An 18,070-nucleotide genomic window follows, 5' to 3' on the forward strand; every position below is an offset into this window, starting at 1 on the left:
CACCACCTTCCCTTTCAGTTTCAACCCTCTAAGTTTCCAAAACCCCTATGTCTTCCCAATCTTATTCAGTATCTCTTCATACTGGTATATTACGCCTTTCCTTATCCTCAATCCCAAAATTCACACCTAACACCCTGAAATAATCCTTCTCTTTTAATCCTATTCCTAAATCTTCTCTACTTTCCCCTATATACACAACTTCTGATTTATCTATATTTACTTTAGCCCCTGATGCCCTACCATACAGCTCTAAACTATCTAATACCTCAACTACACTTTCCTTGTCCCTTACTGTAACTGTCGTGTCATCTGCATACTGATAAACTAAACTCACCTGCCCTCCTGGTAGCTCTATACCCCTAATTCTATCATTTCCCTTCAGTAGTGCCGCTATCGGTTCTGCCGACAAGGAGTACAGCAGAGCCGACAGGGGACACCCTTGCCTGACTGACCTCTCTATCTTAAATGTGTCTGTGATTATCCCATTGATTTTAATCAACTAACTGCCCTATTGTACATACTTCTGATCCATCCCACCAGCCTATACGCAAAACCAAAATTTTCCAAGACCATGTATAAATATGTGATCTACCCTATCAAATGCTTTATTCAAATCTAAACTAATAACTATCCCTGCTTTGTCTCCCTTCATAAAGTCAATTGTGTCTCTGATGCTACTTATTGTGTCTGCTATGTCCCTAGCTGGTATGCTGTAAGCCTGTGTGCTTCCCATCACTGTTCCTATAACTTTTTTGATTCTGTTGGCTAAAACTCTTGCTAATATTTTATAATCCTTATTTAACATGCTAAGTGGCCTATAGTTTTGTAATCTATTCCTCCTCCCTTTCTTGTAAATAATGCTGACTAACCCTGTTGACATACTACCTGGGATCTCGGTCTTTTCTTCTATCCACCTAAATAATCTATGTAACACTGGCACTAATTCTTCTCTAAACTCTATATAAAATTCACCAATTAAACCATCTATCCCTGGACTCTTGTTCCTACCTAACCCTGCTATTGCTGCCTCTGTTTGTTTTGTTTGTGTATAAGATTGTCTTAGGTGAGCTACCAACATACCTAAACTTGTTACTGATTCAAGAAACAAATAGAAATGATAGCCTGGGATCGAGCAATTGTCTTTTGTATCATGTTCCAAACACAAGGTCACAATTGGGGAAAGTGCCTTTAGTTAAGCTGCTTTGAAAATTTGGAATAATTTACAAAAGGACTGGAAAACTGGAGCATGACATACAAATTAATGATTCCAAAGCCCAGATTGATGAACTGCTGACTTCCAACTGTGTGTTTTTAGGATGCATTCTGCTTAGACAAATAATAGCACCGTTTTATCGTGACATCTGTTTTAGTTGACATGTTAAATGTTTTAACATCTTTGGCTTTTACAATTTGCAATTTACAATTTCGTTTAGCAGACACTTTTATCCAAAGCAACATACATCTGAGAGCTGATACAACACAAGCAAGGATCTAGGCAGGAGAGAACAACACGAGTAAGTGCCATAAAGCTAAGTTCGAGTCCGATAGGACGTAGGTGCTAACAGGCAACACAAAGAGACAATGCATAGAGTGCATAAAATGCACAGAAGCAGATTTTCTTCTTTCTTAAGTCCATCAAGTGCCAAGGTGTTCACGAAGGCGCTGGGTCTTTAGTTTTTTCTTAAAGATTGAGAGGGACTCTGCTGATCTAACAGAGTTACCAAAGACAAAGGGGTCTTTGAAACCTTCTCTACACTTCTTCAACCCCCCTCCTCCTCCTCCTCCTACTTCCTCCCTTCTCCCTGATGACTTCGTTAACTTCTTTGACATGAAGGTAAATGACATCAGATCCTCCTTTTCTCACGATTAGCGCTCCTTGCACTAGCCCACCCTCTACACCCTCCCTCAGCTCTCCATGTCCCACCCTATCCCACCTCACTCCCCTCTCCCTCGACGAGGTCCTCAACCTCAACACATCCAGTCGCCCCACCACATGCTCCCTTAACCCGGTCCCCTCTCCTCTTCTTCAGTCTACAGCACCTGAACTCCTTCCCTTTCTAACCCACCTCATCAACACCTCCCTCCAGGCAGGATGCTTTCCATCTGCCTTCAAGACTGCTAGAGTCACCCCCCTTCTCAAGAAACCATCACTTAACCCATCTGACGTCAAAAACTACAGACCGGTTTCCCTTCTACCCTTTCTATCCAAAACTCTCGAACGTGATGTCTTTAACCAACTTTCTTTTTTTACTTAAATTTGTTTCTGATTTTTCCCCTTTTCTCCCAATTTAGTGGCCAATCGATCCCTATTTTAGTTGAAACTCCCACCCTCATACTGTGTGCATTTGCCAACTGCATCTCTACAGCCGGCAGTCTCAAAGGAGACGCCTCGCCACTTTCGTGACAAGGCGACTCCAGGCCGAACCACTGCTTTTTCCCGACACACACAGAGACACATTCATGTGACGAACACAAGCCGACTCCGCCCCCCTCCCGAAGACAGCGTTGCCAATAATTGCAGCTTCATCGAGTCCGGCCACAGTCGGATCTGACGAGACCGAGGCGCAAACCCCGGTCCCCAGTGGGCAACTGCATCGACACAAATCTGATGCTTAGACCGCTACACCACTGTGGACATTTAACCAACTTTCTTTATACCTCCACCAGAACAACCTCCTGGACCCCAACCAGTCTGGGTTCAAGGTGGGTCACTCGACAGAGACGGCTGTCCTTGCAGTGACAGAATCGCTGCATGCTGCGAGAGCAAACTCTCTCTCCTCTGTCCTGATACTCCTGGACCTGTCAGCTGCGTTCGACACAGTGAACCACCAGATCCTCCTCTCTACCCTCGAGGGACTGGGTGTCACAGGCTCTGCACTCTCAATGTTTGCATCCTACCTGACGGGTCGCTCCTACCAGGTGACATGGAGGGGATCTGTGTCGGAGCCTCACAGACTGACTACAGGCGTTCCACAAGGTTCGGTTCTGGGTCCTCTCCTTTCCTCCCTGTACACGACATCCCTGGATTCTGTTATTCACTCGCATGACTTCTCTTACCGTTGTTATGCCGATGACACTCAGTTGACCTTGTCCTTTCCTCCCTCTGACACACAAGTAGACACAGGCATTGCTGCGTGCTTGACTGACATCTGGGAGTGGACGGTGACACACCACCTGAAGCTCAATCTGAACAAGTCAGAGCTGATGTTCCTTTCAGGGAAAGGTTGTCCGCACCGAGACCTGGCCATCACCATTGACAACACCGTGGTGACGCCAACTCGGACTGCGAGGAATCTGGGTGTGATCCTGGACGACCAACTGTCATTTGCTGCAAATGTTGCATCGGTTGCCCGCTCTTGCAGATTTCCCCTCTATAACATCAGGGGGATTCGCCCGTTCCTCACCGACAAGATTGCACAGGTGCTCATCCAGGCTCTGGTCATCTCCTGGCTGAACTACAGCAACTCCCTCCTTGCTGGCGCCCCAGCGTTGGCCATCAGAAATAGCTTGGTAGCCTTTTTACATCAAACTACATTAAACTACATTTATTTTACACCAAATAATGAATTAAAATTGTAGATAATGATAAAAGATAACATTATATACCAACGATGCTACGAATGGCATGTGTGCAGACGTTTGCTGGTGGAAAAAGTTATCCTAAAAAAATAGCTTAAAAAAATAGCCTCCCATGTAACTTCCTGTGTTTCTTAAAGGAACCACTACCTGTCACAGAAAACAATTGAAATGTCTTAGAAAAATTTCATTCACTAAACTACCGTAACAAGAGTTGGGGAAGATTCCCCAACCTGTGCTTCTGAATCTCGTTAGATTGCTGTTAACAGTAATCTGCCAAAATCAGTGGCAAAGGGGTCCGCGGTGGTGTAGCGGTCTAAGCACCGGCTTTGTGTTGATGCAGTTTCCCACTGGGGACCGGGGTTCGCGCCTCAGTCTCATCAGATCCGACTAGGGCGGACTCGATGAAGCAGCAATAATTGGCAACGCTGTCATCGGGAGAGGGGTGGAGTCAGCTTGTGTTCATCACATGAATGCGTCTCTGGGTGTGTCGGAAAAAGCAGTGGTTCAACCTGGATTCGCCTTGTCATGGAAGTGGCGAGGCATCTCCTTTGAGACTGCCGGCTGTAGAGATACAGTTGGCGAACGCATGCAGAACGAGGGTGGGTGTTTGAACTAAAATAGGGATCGATTGGCCACTAAATTGGGAGAAAAAGGGAAAAATCGGAAATAAATTTATATATAAAAAAAAAACCGTGGCAAGTCCATTCTATGGACATCAAATCTGCATTATCGCAGGGCATGAAGCTGTCCAGGGATATTTATATTCACCCCCCTCCTGAGGAAGGAGGTGGAAGTGTTCTATGGAAACTAAAGAAATGTGTATATGGTCTTGCTGATGCATCACTGTATTGGTATAACAAAGTGAAAGAAATCATGTTCAGCACAGGTGGTAAAGTGTCGCAGGTGGACCCAGCAGTCTTTTATTGGTTGGATGAGCAGTTTAAGGTTACTGGAGTACTTGCATGTCATGTAGATGATTTTCTTTGGGCAGGCTCATAAAACTTTACAACAGATGTAGTTCCTCAACTGAAGTCTGTGTTTCATGTTGGACGCAAGGAGTATGAAATTTCTGCTATGTAGGAATGGATATTGTCACTGTTGATGGTGTAGTTCAGGTACATCAGCATGGTTACATTGAAAATCTATCTATTAGATAGATCCATAGCCACAATTAACTTTTGCAGCAATTTGAGCAACAGTAGCTCTTCAGTGGGATCAGACAAGACCTATTAGCCTTCACTCCCCATGCGCATCAGTGAGTCTTGGGTGCCCATGACCCTATTGCTGGTCCACTGGTTGATCTTCCTTGGAACACTTTTGGTAGGTACTGACCACTGCACATTGGGAACACCCCACAAGACCTGCTGTTTGGAGATGCTCTGACCCAATCGTCTAGACATCGCAATCTGGCCCTTGTCAAAGTTATTCAGATCCTCATGCTTGCCCATTTTTCCTACTTCCAACACATCAACTTCAAGAACTGACTGTTCACTTGCTGCCTAATACGTATATCCCACCCCTTGACATGTGCCATTGTAACAAGATAAGCAATGTTATTCACTTACCTATCAGTGGTTTTAATGTTTTGGCTGATATATGTATGTTTATTGTCTATCTGTGCTCTGCTGTAAGCATAATTTCCCCCAGTGGGACATTAAAGTACTGATCTGAACTGAACTAACCTCTCTGGCTAAGCAAGGAGGTGCAACTTTGGCATCTTCAGACAGATTTTCTAAAATTAAAAAAAAACAAAAAACACACACAGACAAGTGTGTGAATGTGTGACATTCTACCTCCCTTCCCCATAACTCTTTCTACAGACGGTCCTCCAGGGCCACATCCAGCAGACGCCACAGAGCTAGGGATGCATCAATACCACTTTTTTTTAGACCAAGTACAAGTACTTATATTTGGGTATTTGCCGATACCAAGTACCGATATGAGTACTTCATTATACTACTACAGTTCTAACAATAACTTTGAAAACATGTTTTATTTTCAACAGAAGTTCCACACTTTCTGGCTGTAACAAATGAAATATAGGGCGTCCAGGTAGCGTGGTGGTCTATTCCGTTGCCTGCCAACACGGGGATCACTCAATCAAATCCCCATGTTACCTCCGGCTTGATCGGGCGTCCCTACAAACACAATTGGCTGTGTCTGCAGGTGGGAAGCCGGATGTGGGTACATGTCCTGGCCCCTGCACTAGCACCTCCTCTGGTCAGTCGGGGTGTCTGTTCAGAGGGGAGGGGGAACTGGGGGGAATAGCATGAACCTCCCACGCACTACGTCCCCCTGGCGAAATGCCTCACTGTCAGGTGAAAAGAAGAGGCTGGTGACTCCACATGTATTGGAGCAGATATGTGGTAGTCTGTAGCCCTCCCAGGATTGGCAGAGGGGGTGGAGCAGCAACCGGGACAGCTCGAAAGAGTAAGGTAATTGGCCAGATACAATTGGGGATAAATAAAAAAAAAAGGGGGGGGATCCAAAAAAAAAAAAAAACTCAAATATACAACATGATGCTATTGCTGAAATTTTAACATTCAACTTTGTGTTTTCCTGAAAAAACATGGCACTGCCAGACACTTAAATGTAACCTGTAACACATTCAGTGGATTTCAGTAAAACATACAACTGTAACAGAACAACTGAAATGATATGTTATCATATGTTAGTGCCAGGCACATAGGCGGGGTGGAGCGGGTTATTTACCTGCTACACCAACTGCGTCTGTGTTGCGTGTTGTTGCGTGCCAACCATGTTTTCTGAGTTTTCCGAGTAGATTCCTAGTGCATACTGAGTTTTGCCAAGTGATAATGCAGTTGGTTATGCAAGGTTTAGAAGCGTAGGCCATGTTAACTGGTATTGCATTATTTAACTAGATTGTTTTAACTACAGGATCATGGATACACATTGATTTAATTCATTTATTTTAATGTGCAATGAAAAAAAACTACAGGGTTACATTGCTGCGTCACATTGTCTCTGGTACAATGAGGTATTTATTTGAATCATTTTTAAACAGAATGTATTCTCTTTTTTTACACAGTTCTATGTAGTTTTTACCTGTTGAGGCAGAAGTGAAGCAGAAAACACGGCTGGCATACAACCATATGCAACAGAGTCACAGTGTAGCAGCTAACAAAAATGCTCCGCCCTGCTAAGGCGATGCACCGCGTCCGTGCCTTGGCTGTCTGCATTCATCCAAGTTACACATGCTTTTAACTTCATCATTTCTTGCTCCGTTTGGACAAATTACACATCGACATGTTTGTCTGCTTCTCAGCCATCACCCCGTATCGTCTATCTGGTTCCATCTCCTCTGCTTCCCGTAAGAATGGGGGGGGGGGGGGCACCACTCACTTTTCACAATCTCAGTAAAACTGTCTAGTCGGGTATCAGGTGCGGTTGTACTGGAGTAGTTTTACGAGTAAGAGTACTAGTACATGAGAACAGTATCGGACTGATACCTGATACTGGTATCAGTGCATCCCTACACAGAGCAATACAACATATATAGGTGCATCTCAAAAAATTAGAATATTGTGGAAAAGTTCATTATTTTCCGTAATTTAATTCAAAAAGTGAAATTTTCATATATTCTAGATTCATTACACATAAAGTGAAATATATCAAGCCTTTTTTGTTTTAATTTTGATGATTACGGCTTACAGCTCATGAAAATCAAAAATCCAGTATCTCAGAAGATTAGAATATTACATAAGACCAATCAAAAAAAGGATTTATAATACAGAAATGTCGACCTTCTGAGAAGTATGTTCATTTATGCACTCAATATTTGGTATGGGCTCCTTTTGCACGAATTACTGCATCAATGCAGCATGGCATGGAGGCAATCAGCCTGTGGCAATGCTGAGGTGTTATGGAAGCCCAGTTTGCTTTGATAGCGGCCTTCAGCTCATCTGCATTGTTGGGTCTAGTGTCTCTCATCTTCCTCTTGACAATACCCCATAGATCCTCTATGGGGTTCAGGTCAGGGGAGTTGGCTGGCCAATCAAGCACAGTAATACCATGGTAGTTTTGGCACTGTGGGCAGGTGCCAAGTCCTGCTGGAAAATGAAATCAGCATCTCCATAAAGCTTGTCAGCAGACGGAAGCATGAAGTGCTCTAAAATCTCCTGGTAGACGGCTGCGTTGACTCTGGGCTTGATGAAACACAGTGGACCAACACCAGCAGATGACATGGCACCCCAAATCCTCACTGACTGTGGAAACGTCACACTGGACTTCAAGCAACTTGGATTCTGTGCCTGTCCACTCTTCCTCCAGACTCTGGGACCTTGATTTCCAAATGAAATGCAACATTTACTTTCATCTGAAAAGAGGACTTTGGACCACTGACCAACGGTCCAGTTCTTTTTTCCTTAGCCCAGGTAAGACGCTTCTGACGTTGTCTCTGGTTCAGGAGTGGCTTGACACTAGGAATGTGACACTTGTAGCCCAGTTCCTGGGCATGTCTGTGCATGGTGGCTCTTGATGCACTAACTCCAGCCTCAGTCCACTCCTTGTTAAGCCCCCCACCCCCCTAAGTTCTTGAATCGGCCTTGCTTGACAATCCTCTCAAGGCTCCCTGTTGCTTGTGCACCTTTTCCTATCACACTTTTCCCTTCCAGTCAACTTTCCATGGATATGCTTTGATACAGCACTCTGCGAACAGCCAGCCCTTTCAGCAATGACCTTCTGTGGCTTATGGGGCACTGTCAAGAGGAAGATGAGAGACACCAGACCCAACAATGCAGACGAGCTGAAGGCCACTATCAAAGCAACCTGGGCTTCCATAACACCTTAGCAGTGCCACAGGCTGATTGCCTCCATGCCACGCCGCACTGATGCAGTAATTTGTGCAAAAGGAGCCCCGACCAAGTATTGAGTGCATAAATGAACATACTTTTCAGAAGGTCGACATTTCTGTATTATAAATCCTTTTTTTGATTGGTCTTATGTGATATTCTAATATTTTGAGATACTGGATTTTTTATTTTCATGAGCTGTAAGCCATAATCATCAAGATTAAAACAAAAAAGGCTTGACATATATCACTTTACGTATAATGAATCTAGAATATATGAAAATTTCACTTTTTGAATTAAATTACAGAAAATAATGAACTTTTTCACAATATTCTAATTTTTTGAGATGCACCTGTACAGCATTGTACAATGTACTGTGCTGTTTACCCTGAAAGGCTTGTGACCTGGTGCAACGCACTTTCGGGCAGCTGTCATGCAAAGATTCATTACTGTGTCAATAGCTACCAATCCATTCACATTACCAGAGCGCAATGCCTCCTTGCTGAAAATATTCAGGGATATGCTTACCTGACCTCCAGGCTCTGCGTAGGAAAGCAAAGGCGAAAGAGAGAGCTGCTCTGGAGCCCACCCTGGCCAAGCCCTCAACACCTTTACTGACTGGACGTTGGCTGGAATGAGAGGCAAACACACCATGATTAGTTCAGACAGCATTTAAACTGTACAATCAAATTAAGAGAGGAATTAATGAGATATCTGAAAAATATTCTACAATATTCTAACCTCAGTTCTTAATTAGATATGGTTCTAATGTTTGTGAACCAATTTTTCAATGTTTTTTCCCCCAATTACTCCTTCAGATGTTTGTTGGATTACTTGTATCAGTTTATTTCATATCTGTTTATTTATACATCAGTTTGTTTTTACTTTACATCATGTCATGTACAGACAATGAGCCTTCGTCCAAGTTCACATTACTTTTTTTACAAGACTCAGAACATTTTTCTACTATTTACTGAACAAATACAATCAATCTGAAAGGCAAGACATTTTGAAATGAACCAGATGTGTTTAATGTTGCCCAGTAACCCTGAAGGCTATTGAAGGGTTTTTGATACTTTGACCGCCTCTGTCTCCTGGCTGGAAGCTCCATTTTTTTGTACCTCTTGTTGTCAGCAGCAGGCAGAGGTGGGCTGGGGAGGCTTTTCCAGCGGACCTTATACTTCTCCTCCATCAGGCTGTGGCTGAGGGAGATAAGATAACGCTCCAGGATGACAAGGCGCTGGCGAAGGCGCTGGGCGGACAGGGTGCTCTTGGCCATCTGGGCTGCGAGCTTTTGCTGGTCATCAACCAGGACCATCAAGCAGTCCTTCAGTTCATTCTCATCTATACGTGCACACCGACATATGTGAAAGAGGCAAGGAAAGTATAGTTAGCCCACACACGTTTCTTGTTCTTTCTTGTTCTTTTTTTTTGGGGGGGGGGGGGCTTGTTCTGACTGGTATATTATTTTAGGGTCATCACATAATCACAAATATCTCTAAAGTACACTGCCAGTCAAAAGTAAGGGGACACCTTGCTTTGTCGTTGCAAATTACCTTCCCCTCTTAACATAACTACAAGATGAAATGTTTCAATAAAAAGTTAATCTTACCATTTTTCCTTGCAAAACCTACAAAAATGAGGGAACAACTGACAAAATTACTACCTTGGAAAAGTATACCCTTGTTGTTATGTTAGAATTTGATTTTGATTTGATTTTGATATACTTTATTAATCCCTGTGGGGAAATTCATGCTCTGCATTTAACCCTTCCCAGCTGTGCAGCTAGGAGCAGTGGCCAGCCGCCATGCAGCGCCCGGGGGACCAACTCAAGTTCTTTTCCCATTGCCTTGGTCAGGGGAAGTATTTACCCTAACATGCATGTCTCTTTTTGATGGGAGGAAACTGAAGCACCCGGAGAAAACCCACTGCAGACACGGGGAGAACATGCAAACTCCACACAGAGGACAACCTGGGATGACCCCCAAGGTTGGACAACCGCGGGGTTCAAACCAAGGACCTTCTTATTGTGAGGCGACAGCACTAACCAATGGGCCACCATGCTGCCCAGGTAGCCACTGATCAATTGACCAATCAACAGATCAGTGGCTACCTTTCAAGTATTTACACCACCTTAGGGCAAAAGATTTTATTTTTTTGCACTTAACAATTGTATGGAAAAAGAAAACTGCAAATTATTATCCAGGGGAAACCTAGTATTCATACCAAGGAAGATGCTGTGTAATGTTAACAAAACCTTTGTATGCATTTTTTTTAATGAATTTCAAAAGTAACACAGAAAATCAAACAATACTTAGAATTTTTTTTAAACACAAGGTGACCCAAAAACTTTGACAGCAGTGTACTTTAACAAGTGTTTAGTATAAAGTTATGATGAAAGCTTATTTCCTCATTCCTTTTTAAAAATCTCATTTCATGTAAATCCATCATTGTGAATTTACATATAAACATGATTCAGATTTTCAGAATCAAGTAGAAAATTACATAGGGACTACAATGGAAATAAGCCTGAGGACTTTATTTTGTTATCCCGACTCTTCCTTTATATGTAAGCGCTCACTCCCCCGAGAGAGCTGGTATTTGTTTTTTAAAATGAAATTGTCAAATAAAATCAATCAATCATAAATATGTTACGAGATTTATTATAAATGAAAAAAAAATATTAGACCCAGCCATTTCACACTGAAAAAATACACCCCAGTCCAAAAAAGCCATCAACAAGGAACATCAAGGGGACTTCCCCATATGAGATGCATTTCTTCGTTGCTCCACGAGGGTGTGACTAAATTCAAATTATGACCACAATTTATTTGCAGTTACTTGTTGGTACCCTGTTATTTTTTTGTCTTAACACTAAGTATAGCCCACTTTTTGCATTTTTGAGCCAGCCATGTCCTCTACCTGACCATCATGAGGAGGCCACTCCAAAGCCTTGCCCTCATCTGATCCAGGTTCCCCGCTGAAGCCAGATGCTAACCATGCAAACCTTTCCAACAGGGAACGGCTCAAATCGATGCTCACTTCCATGAAAGGTGATATATGCAGGAGAATTGATTTACTGGGTTCTGACCTTCGCTCGGAGATTACTTCGGTAAAACAAGAACTGGAAAATACAGTCGAACCTCTATGACAGCAGCTAAACTCCCATGACCAGACCTTACGTGAGCTGGAGTGTCCGTGCACAACGGCTACCAGCTGTCCAAGCTGGACTCAGCAGTGAACTCACTGAAAGCCCAGGTGAAACTAATGACTGACAAATGTGAGGACTTAGAAGGAAGGTTGAGGAGAAAAAAAATATTCGTCTGATTGGAGTTCCAGAAGGTTTGGAGGGTCCTTGCCCGACCGACTTTGTTGCGCAACTGCTAAGTGACATTTTTAAGCTGGTTGAGATGCTGTTACTTGACCGAGCCCACTGCTCTCTCCGCACAAAGTCTAAGGAGAGAGTGTCCCGTCCTTTCATCATCAGGATCCACTAATTCCATGTCCGCAATGAAATTTTGCGACGTGCTGGTGAAGTCTCCCAGGCCTCCCCACTCCTGTACAGGAAGAACAAAACTTTTCATCTTCCCTGACTACACTGTCTCAATCTCCAAGAAAGGTGCTGCTTTGCACCTTATACACCGGGACGGGTACTAAATTTGGTCTTCTGCTGCCAGCTGTACTGAAGATAATCCTGCCAGGCGGATCGACACACACAATCAATGATCCAGACTCAGCCATAGCCAACGCAAATATTAAAAAGTTAGTCACCCCCAATGCTGTGGTCTAGTGGGCAGTGGTGCACAACTCCTACCTTTAAAAATTAGATCTATTTTCTTATATGCCATACTTTTGAGTAATTAATGCGCTCCAATTATCACAAATTACTCAAGTGTTATGTCATATCACCTCTTTGATGGAACTTTGGTTTTATATCAGTTAAGACCGACAATGGGATTAATTAGCATGTGTCGTCTGGATCAGAGTCAAGACAGACAATGGGATCAGCATGTGTCGTTTGGGGAGGCACTTATGCGGGGGGGGGGCTGGTTTGTTGTTCACTTGTTATTCGCATTTTCTTTGTTGTACTGTAAATACTTGTCACTGGGTCACCTTATTTAAACTTTTGAAATTGCTATTTATTATTGAATACACTTGTACATACATTCACTTAAAGATGAAAATAGGATATGGCTCAACCTAGCCCATCTCGTCAGTCCAAGAGAGGGTTAAAATCTGTAAATTGGTACTGTAGAGGTCTAAATCAGCCAATCAAGCATACCAAAGTACTCCACCAGCTTCAACATTTAAGATCACATATCGTTTATCTCCAGGACACCCACTTAAAACTGTTGATCATGCCAGGCTGCATAGAAAGTGGGTTGGTCAGCTGTATCATTCAACTTTCTAGGGGAAGTCCAGAGGCATCAAAATTTTAATTCAGAAATCTATGAACTTTACTTGTTCTGACATTGTTTCTTACACTAATGGGAGATATGTAATTGTAACTGGTCATTTACATAATACTCCTGTGGCTTTTGTTAGTATTTATGGCCCTAATTGGGACAATGAGGCTTTTTTTTTCTCCAATCAGTGTTTTCTAATCTAACCAACATGTCCACATACTCCCCTATACATGGGGGTGTCGTTAACTGTTGGATTAATCTAGCATTAGACCGTTCCTCCACTAAAAATATGATGCCCTCACAATTAGCAAAAACCATTCAGTCCTTAATGGAAGAGTTTTCTGTGTTGGATTCCTGGTATTTTTTCACCCTTCAGGGAGAGTATACTCTTTTTTTCTCTAATGTTCATCATACTTTCACCCACATCGACTTTCTGGTGGATAATCACCTCTTCACATCTGTGCATTCTTGCTCATATGGTGCTATCGTGATTTCAGACCATGCTCCTGTCATATTGGAAAAACAATTTAAAAGACTATGATTTTAACAACCCCCTTGACGCCTTAATATACACTTGCTGTCCAATGAAGATTTTGTGAGTTTTATCTCACAACAAGTTGACTTTTTTCTATCACTAAATAAAACCCCGGGTATCTCCATGTCTGTGCTCTAGGAGACTCCAAAGGCCTTTTTACGAGGGAAAATCATCTTCACTTTCAAGTTATGAAGTTAAATTTAGGAAAAAGAGACTATCTGAAGTGAGTCAGCAGATAATCAGAATCAGAATTATGTTTATTGGCCATATAGGTTTGCACAAACATGGAATTTGACTCCGGTTTCGTGGCTCTCTCAGTGTACTTAACATAGAACAACACTACAACACAACAATCTTTTTGAACACAAGGATTGACTTATACAGGCGAAATAAGAGGTGATAATGTGCAATGGTGCAGAGAATATATCAGAGATGCTGAAATAAATGTTAGCAGGTTACTTACATGCCTGAGGTAGATGGACATGACAGAGTGTACCTGTATATGTACAATGTACAGTACAGTATGTACAAAATGGTTGGATTTATTTGACAGTGTTAAGCATTAATTTGAATGACAGCCTGCAGAAAGAAACTGTTTTTATATCTGGTTATTTTGGGGTACAGTGCTCTGTAGCACCTACCAGAGGGGAGGAGTTGGAACAGGTTGTGACCAGGGTGTGATGGGTCTGCAGTGATATTGTCTGCCTGCTTCCTAAGTCTGGAGGTGTAGAAGTCCTGAATGGAGGGCAGGTTGGCACCAATGATTTTCTCTGCAGATTTAACTGTCCGTTGTAGTCTGTCCTTAATTCAGCTTGAACATATCTATGCTGCTTCCCTGTCACCTGAGATTTTTAAAGAGCGGCTTTTACTGAAAAACAAACATGATATTCTCACTTCTGCTCAGGTTCAGGACATTTTACTCAAATCTATATCCACGTATTATGAACATGGGGATAAAGCAAGTCAGTTGCTAGCTCAATATTTATGAAAGGCATCATCTTCTCATCAGATTCCACAAATTCAGACCCCATCAGGTGTTACAACAGAGCCCAAATGAATCAACAAACACTTCAGGCAGTTCTATGTGTCTTTCTATTCATCTTAACATATTACTGACCCCTCCATCTTTGACCAATTTTTCAGCTCCCTCAAAATTCCCAAACAAGACCCTGACTCTGTTAAAACATTGGAAAGGCCAATCACTGTTGCCAAATTGAAACAAGCAGCTTTTTCCATGCAAACGGGGAAATGTCCAGGGCCAGACAGATTCCCAATAGAATTTTATAAGAAACTGTTTGATAAATTAGTCCCAATCCTAACTGATATGTTCATTGAATTATTTATGTCCTCTAACCTCCCACCAACTTTCACGCAAGCTAAAATCTCACTGATTTTAAAGAATGGTAAGGATTGGCTGTGAGCTATCAGCCCATAAGTTTGTTGTCGGTTGACCTAAAACTTTGATCTAAACTCCTTGCCATGCACCTGGAATCGGTTCTTTCCTCTGTCATCTCACCAAACCATACAGGATTTATCCATGGTAGATTTTCCTCTTCTAATATGAGGAGGCTCTTCAATATCCTGTTCAATTCCTGTACTTCAGTCGCATCAGAGATTCTAATTTCATTGGACGCAGAAAACGCTTTTGACTGAGTACAGTGGGGTTATCTTTTCTACACTCTACAGAAGTTCAGTTTTGGCAATATATTTATTTCTTGGGTGAGACTGCTATGCACTTCGCCCACAGCGACTGTTAGAACCAATAACACCCACTCAAAACCTTTTCCTCTCCACCGTGCTACTCAGTAGGGCTGCCAATTGAGTCCCCTCTTGTTCGCCATTACCATCGAGCCACTTGCTGTGGCTCTCCGGTCACACCCACATATTACAGGTGTACTGTATTGACGGTGTACTTTCAATGTGAAGCAGTTTGGGTGTCTAGAAAAGCACTATATAAATGTAATGATTGTCATTATTATCATTATTATTATTACTTGGATATGGTGTTGAACATACTGTTTCACTTTACGCGGACGATCTCCTGGTGTATATCTCCAACACATCAGTATCAGTTCCAAACGCTCTCAACATATTTACCTCTTTTGGCTGTATATCTGGCTACAAACTTGATCTGGCCAAAAGTGAGATATTACCCCTGAATCTGGCAACAAGAAACTACCCACAGCATAATTTTCTTTTAAGGTTACCTCAGGTAGTATTGTATACTTAGGTATTCAGTTTACAGTGTGATTTCAAGATTTATTTAAATCTAACATTCTCCCATTAGTTGCCAAGACACAGGATGTTTTTGGGCGCTGGTCTTTGTTAAATTTATCCCTAGTAGCCCAGATCAATAATGTTAAAATGAATACCCTCGGACTTCCGGTAAGATGGCGACTTGAATAGCAGCACAACTTTCTGCCTCTCGCAAGTTGGATAAAATAAATCCTCTAAAACACTAAACTCGACGCAAAAAAAGGAGAAATGAGAAGAGGAGGTAATTCGAATAAAGGTAGCCGTACAATCCAAAAGGGTAACGCACCAGATACACAGGGAGCGAAGAAACAGTCAGAGCAAGGTAATAGCAAACACGAGGTTGAAGAAGCTACAATGGCGGCGGACACAGCTGAGACATTGCGTGCTGGATTAGCAGCTATCGCTAAAGAGATAAAAGAATTCAAACAAGAGCTACGAGGTGACTTTGCCAGACTCAAAGATGCGGTGAAAAGGGAAGTGAAGGAAGAGATTGCTTGCTTCCGAGAAGAAATGACACAGAAGTTTGCAGAGAGCAACGGCGAAATACAGGCGCAGAAAGCGCACATGAGTGAGGCCCAGAAGGGCATAGCCGAGCTAGAGGAATGGCAGGCAGACTCGACAGAACTGCTGATGGACATGTCGACCCAAACGCACCAGATGCAAGAAAAAATAATGGACCTGGAAGGGAGGTCAAGGAGGAACAATATTCGAATCTTTGGTGTGCCAGAGGAAACGGAGGGAGGCTCCATTACCCAGTACGTGGAACAATTCTTGAATACTCAACTTGACTTAGAAGAAGGGACCAATCCCCAGATACAAAGAGCTCACAGAGCCCTCGCTCAGAAACCCCCTCCGACAGCTCCCCCCAGGTCAATAGTGGTGAACTTTCAACAGTTTGATATAAAAGAAATGATTCTCAAGAAAGCATGGAAAAAGAATAAGATAGAGATAGGGGACAAACGTATTTACTTTGATCACGATTACGCAGCTGAAGTGGTCCGGAAAAGAAAATCATATTTGGGCATTAAGAAAGTGCTCAAGGGTAAAGGAATTCGTTTCCAGACACCCCTCGCCAAAATAAGGATCCACTGGAACAACGGAACGAAGACATACGACAATGCCAGGGAAGCTGCGATGGACATGAAGACGAGAGGCTGCGACATCGAGATACCAGACGATGACACGGCAACCACGGCCACAGAGAAGGTGGAGGCGACTGGGATGCGAGCAGGGTGGCAACGAGTCCAAGGCGCGAAAGGAGGACGTGAAGCTGCACAGCGAGCGAAAGAGAAGCTCCAGGCCTATCGGAGAAAGTAGGATTGGTATCGTTCTGACTGAGTTGAGCTCCATTACAAAAGGCTGTTATTTTTGTTGTTGATTAATGTGTTTTATATTTGTAGTTTTTTTGTTTGGAGCTCTGTGGGAATATATGGAAAAAGAGTATCAATATGTCTAGATGATTCACACTACTAAAATAATGTCGCTGAATGTTAATGGTCTAAATATGTTAAAGAAGAGGGAAAAGGTTATGATTAAGCTAAAAAAGGAGGATGTACAAATCATATTCCTACAAGAGACCCATTTAACACAGATAGAGCATGGGAAACTTAAGAAATATGGGTACAGACATTCATATTATAGCTCCTACAAGGAAGGGCGCAGGAGAGGTGTTGCAATTTTAATATCAAACAAAACTCAATTCGATTATGATAGGGAGATTGGAGACAAGGAGGGGAGATATATTATAGTGAAGGGGAGGTTAGAGAACAAACCAGTGACATTGGTAAATATATACGCCTCTCCTGAAAGTGATAAAAGATTTTTTAAATCTTTGTTTGATGACATAGCAAACGAATCAGAGGGGGTCTTAATTTGTGGGGGAGATTTGAATGTCGATTTGAATCACAAAATGGATACGACCAGTATCAAAAGGACTAAAACACAGGTCACTCGATTTGTAAATATATCACTGGAAGAGATGGGGATGGATGATGTGTGGAGACAATTACACCCTCAGGAAAAAGACTATACACATTACTCAGCTGTACATAAAGTTCATTCAAGGATAGACTATTTCCTTATGAGCAAAGACGATATTTACAGAGTAAAGGAGTGTAGGATTGGAGGGGCGGATATCTCAGATCACAATCCAGTATATTTAGAAATTAATTTGAATTGTAGAAAGCGAAATACGGTTTGGAGGTTTAATGTGGGTCTACTGAATAGTGAGCAGAGTAAGATTATGTTAAAGACGGATATTCGGACATATCTAGAAGAAAACAGCAATGGGGAAGTAGACCCAACAATATTTTGGGATGCCATGAAGGCGGTCATCAGGGGAAAGTTAATAGCGCATTCAGCATTGATCAAAAAGGCAAGATCAATTATATCCAGAAAGAATACGGACAGGTTAAGAGAAATGGAGAGGGAATACCAGACTGCGGGAAACCCCGTGGTGTTGGAGCAAATCAAATCGGCTAAGT

General features: G+C 42.5%; 1 protein-coding gene across 1 annotated transcript in view; it reads right to left on the reverse strand.

Moving 5' to 3' along the window:
* herc2 (HECT and RLD domain containing E3 ubiquitin protein ligase 2) overlaps positions 1-18,070 on the reverse strand; it is a 130,451-nt gene that overhangs the window by 95,864 nt on the left and 16,517 nt on the right. The window contains exons 5-6 of the mRNA XM_056275683.1: positions 9,512-9,734; positions 8,919-9,019 (exon numbers count right to left, since the gene is read on the reverse strand). Coding sequence (XP_056131658.1) covers positions 8,919-9,019; positions 9,512-9,734 — 324 coding nt within the window. The remainder of the gene's footprint in view (positions 1-8,918; positions 9,020-9,511; positions 9,735-18,070) is intronic.

The sequence above is a fragment of the Lampris incognitus genome, chromosome 3, assembly GCF_029633865.1.
Source record: "Lampris incognitus isolate fLamInc1 chromosome 3, fLamInc1.hap2, whole genome shotgun sequence".
In the NCBI taxonomy this organism is placed as follows: domain Eukaryota; kingdom Metazoa; phylum Chordata; class Actinopteri; order Lampriformes; family Lampridae; genus Lampris; species Lampris incognitus.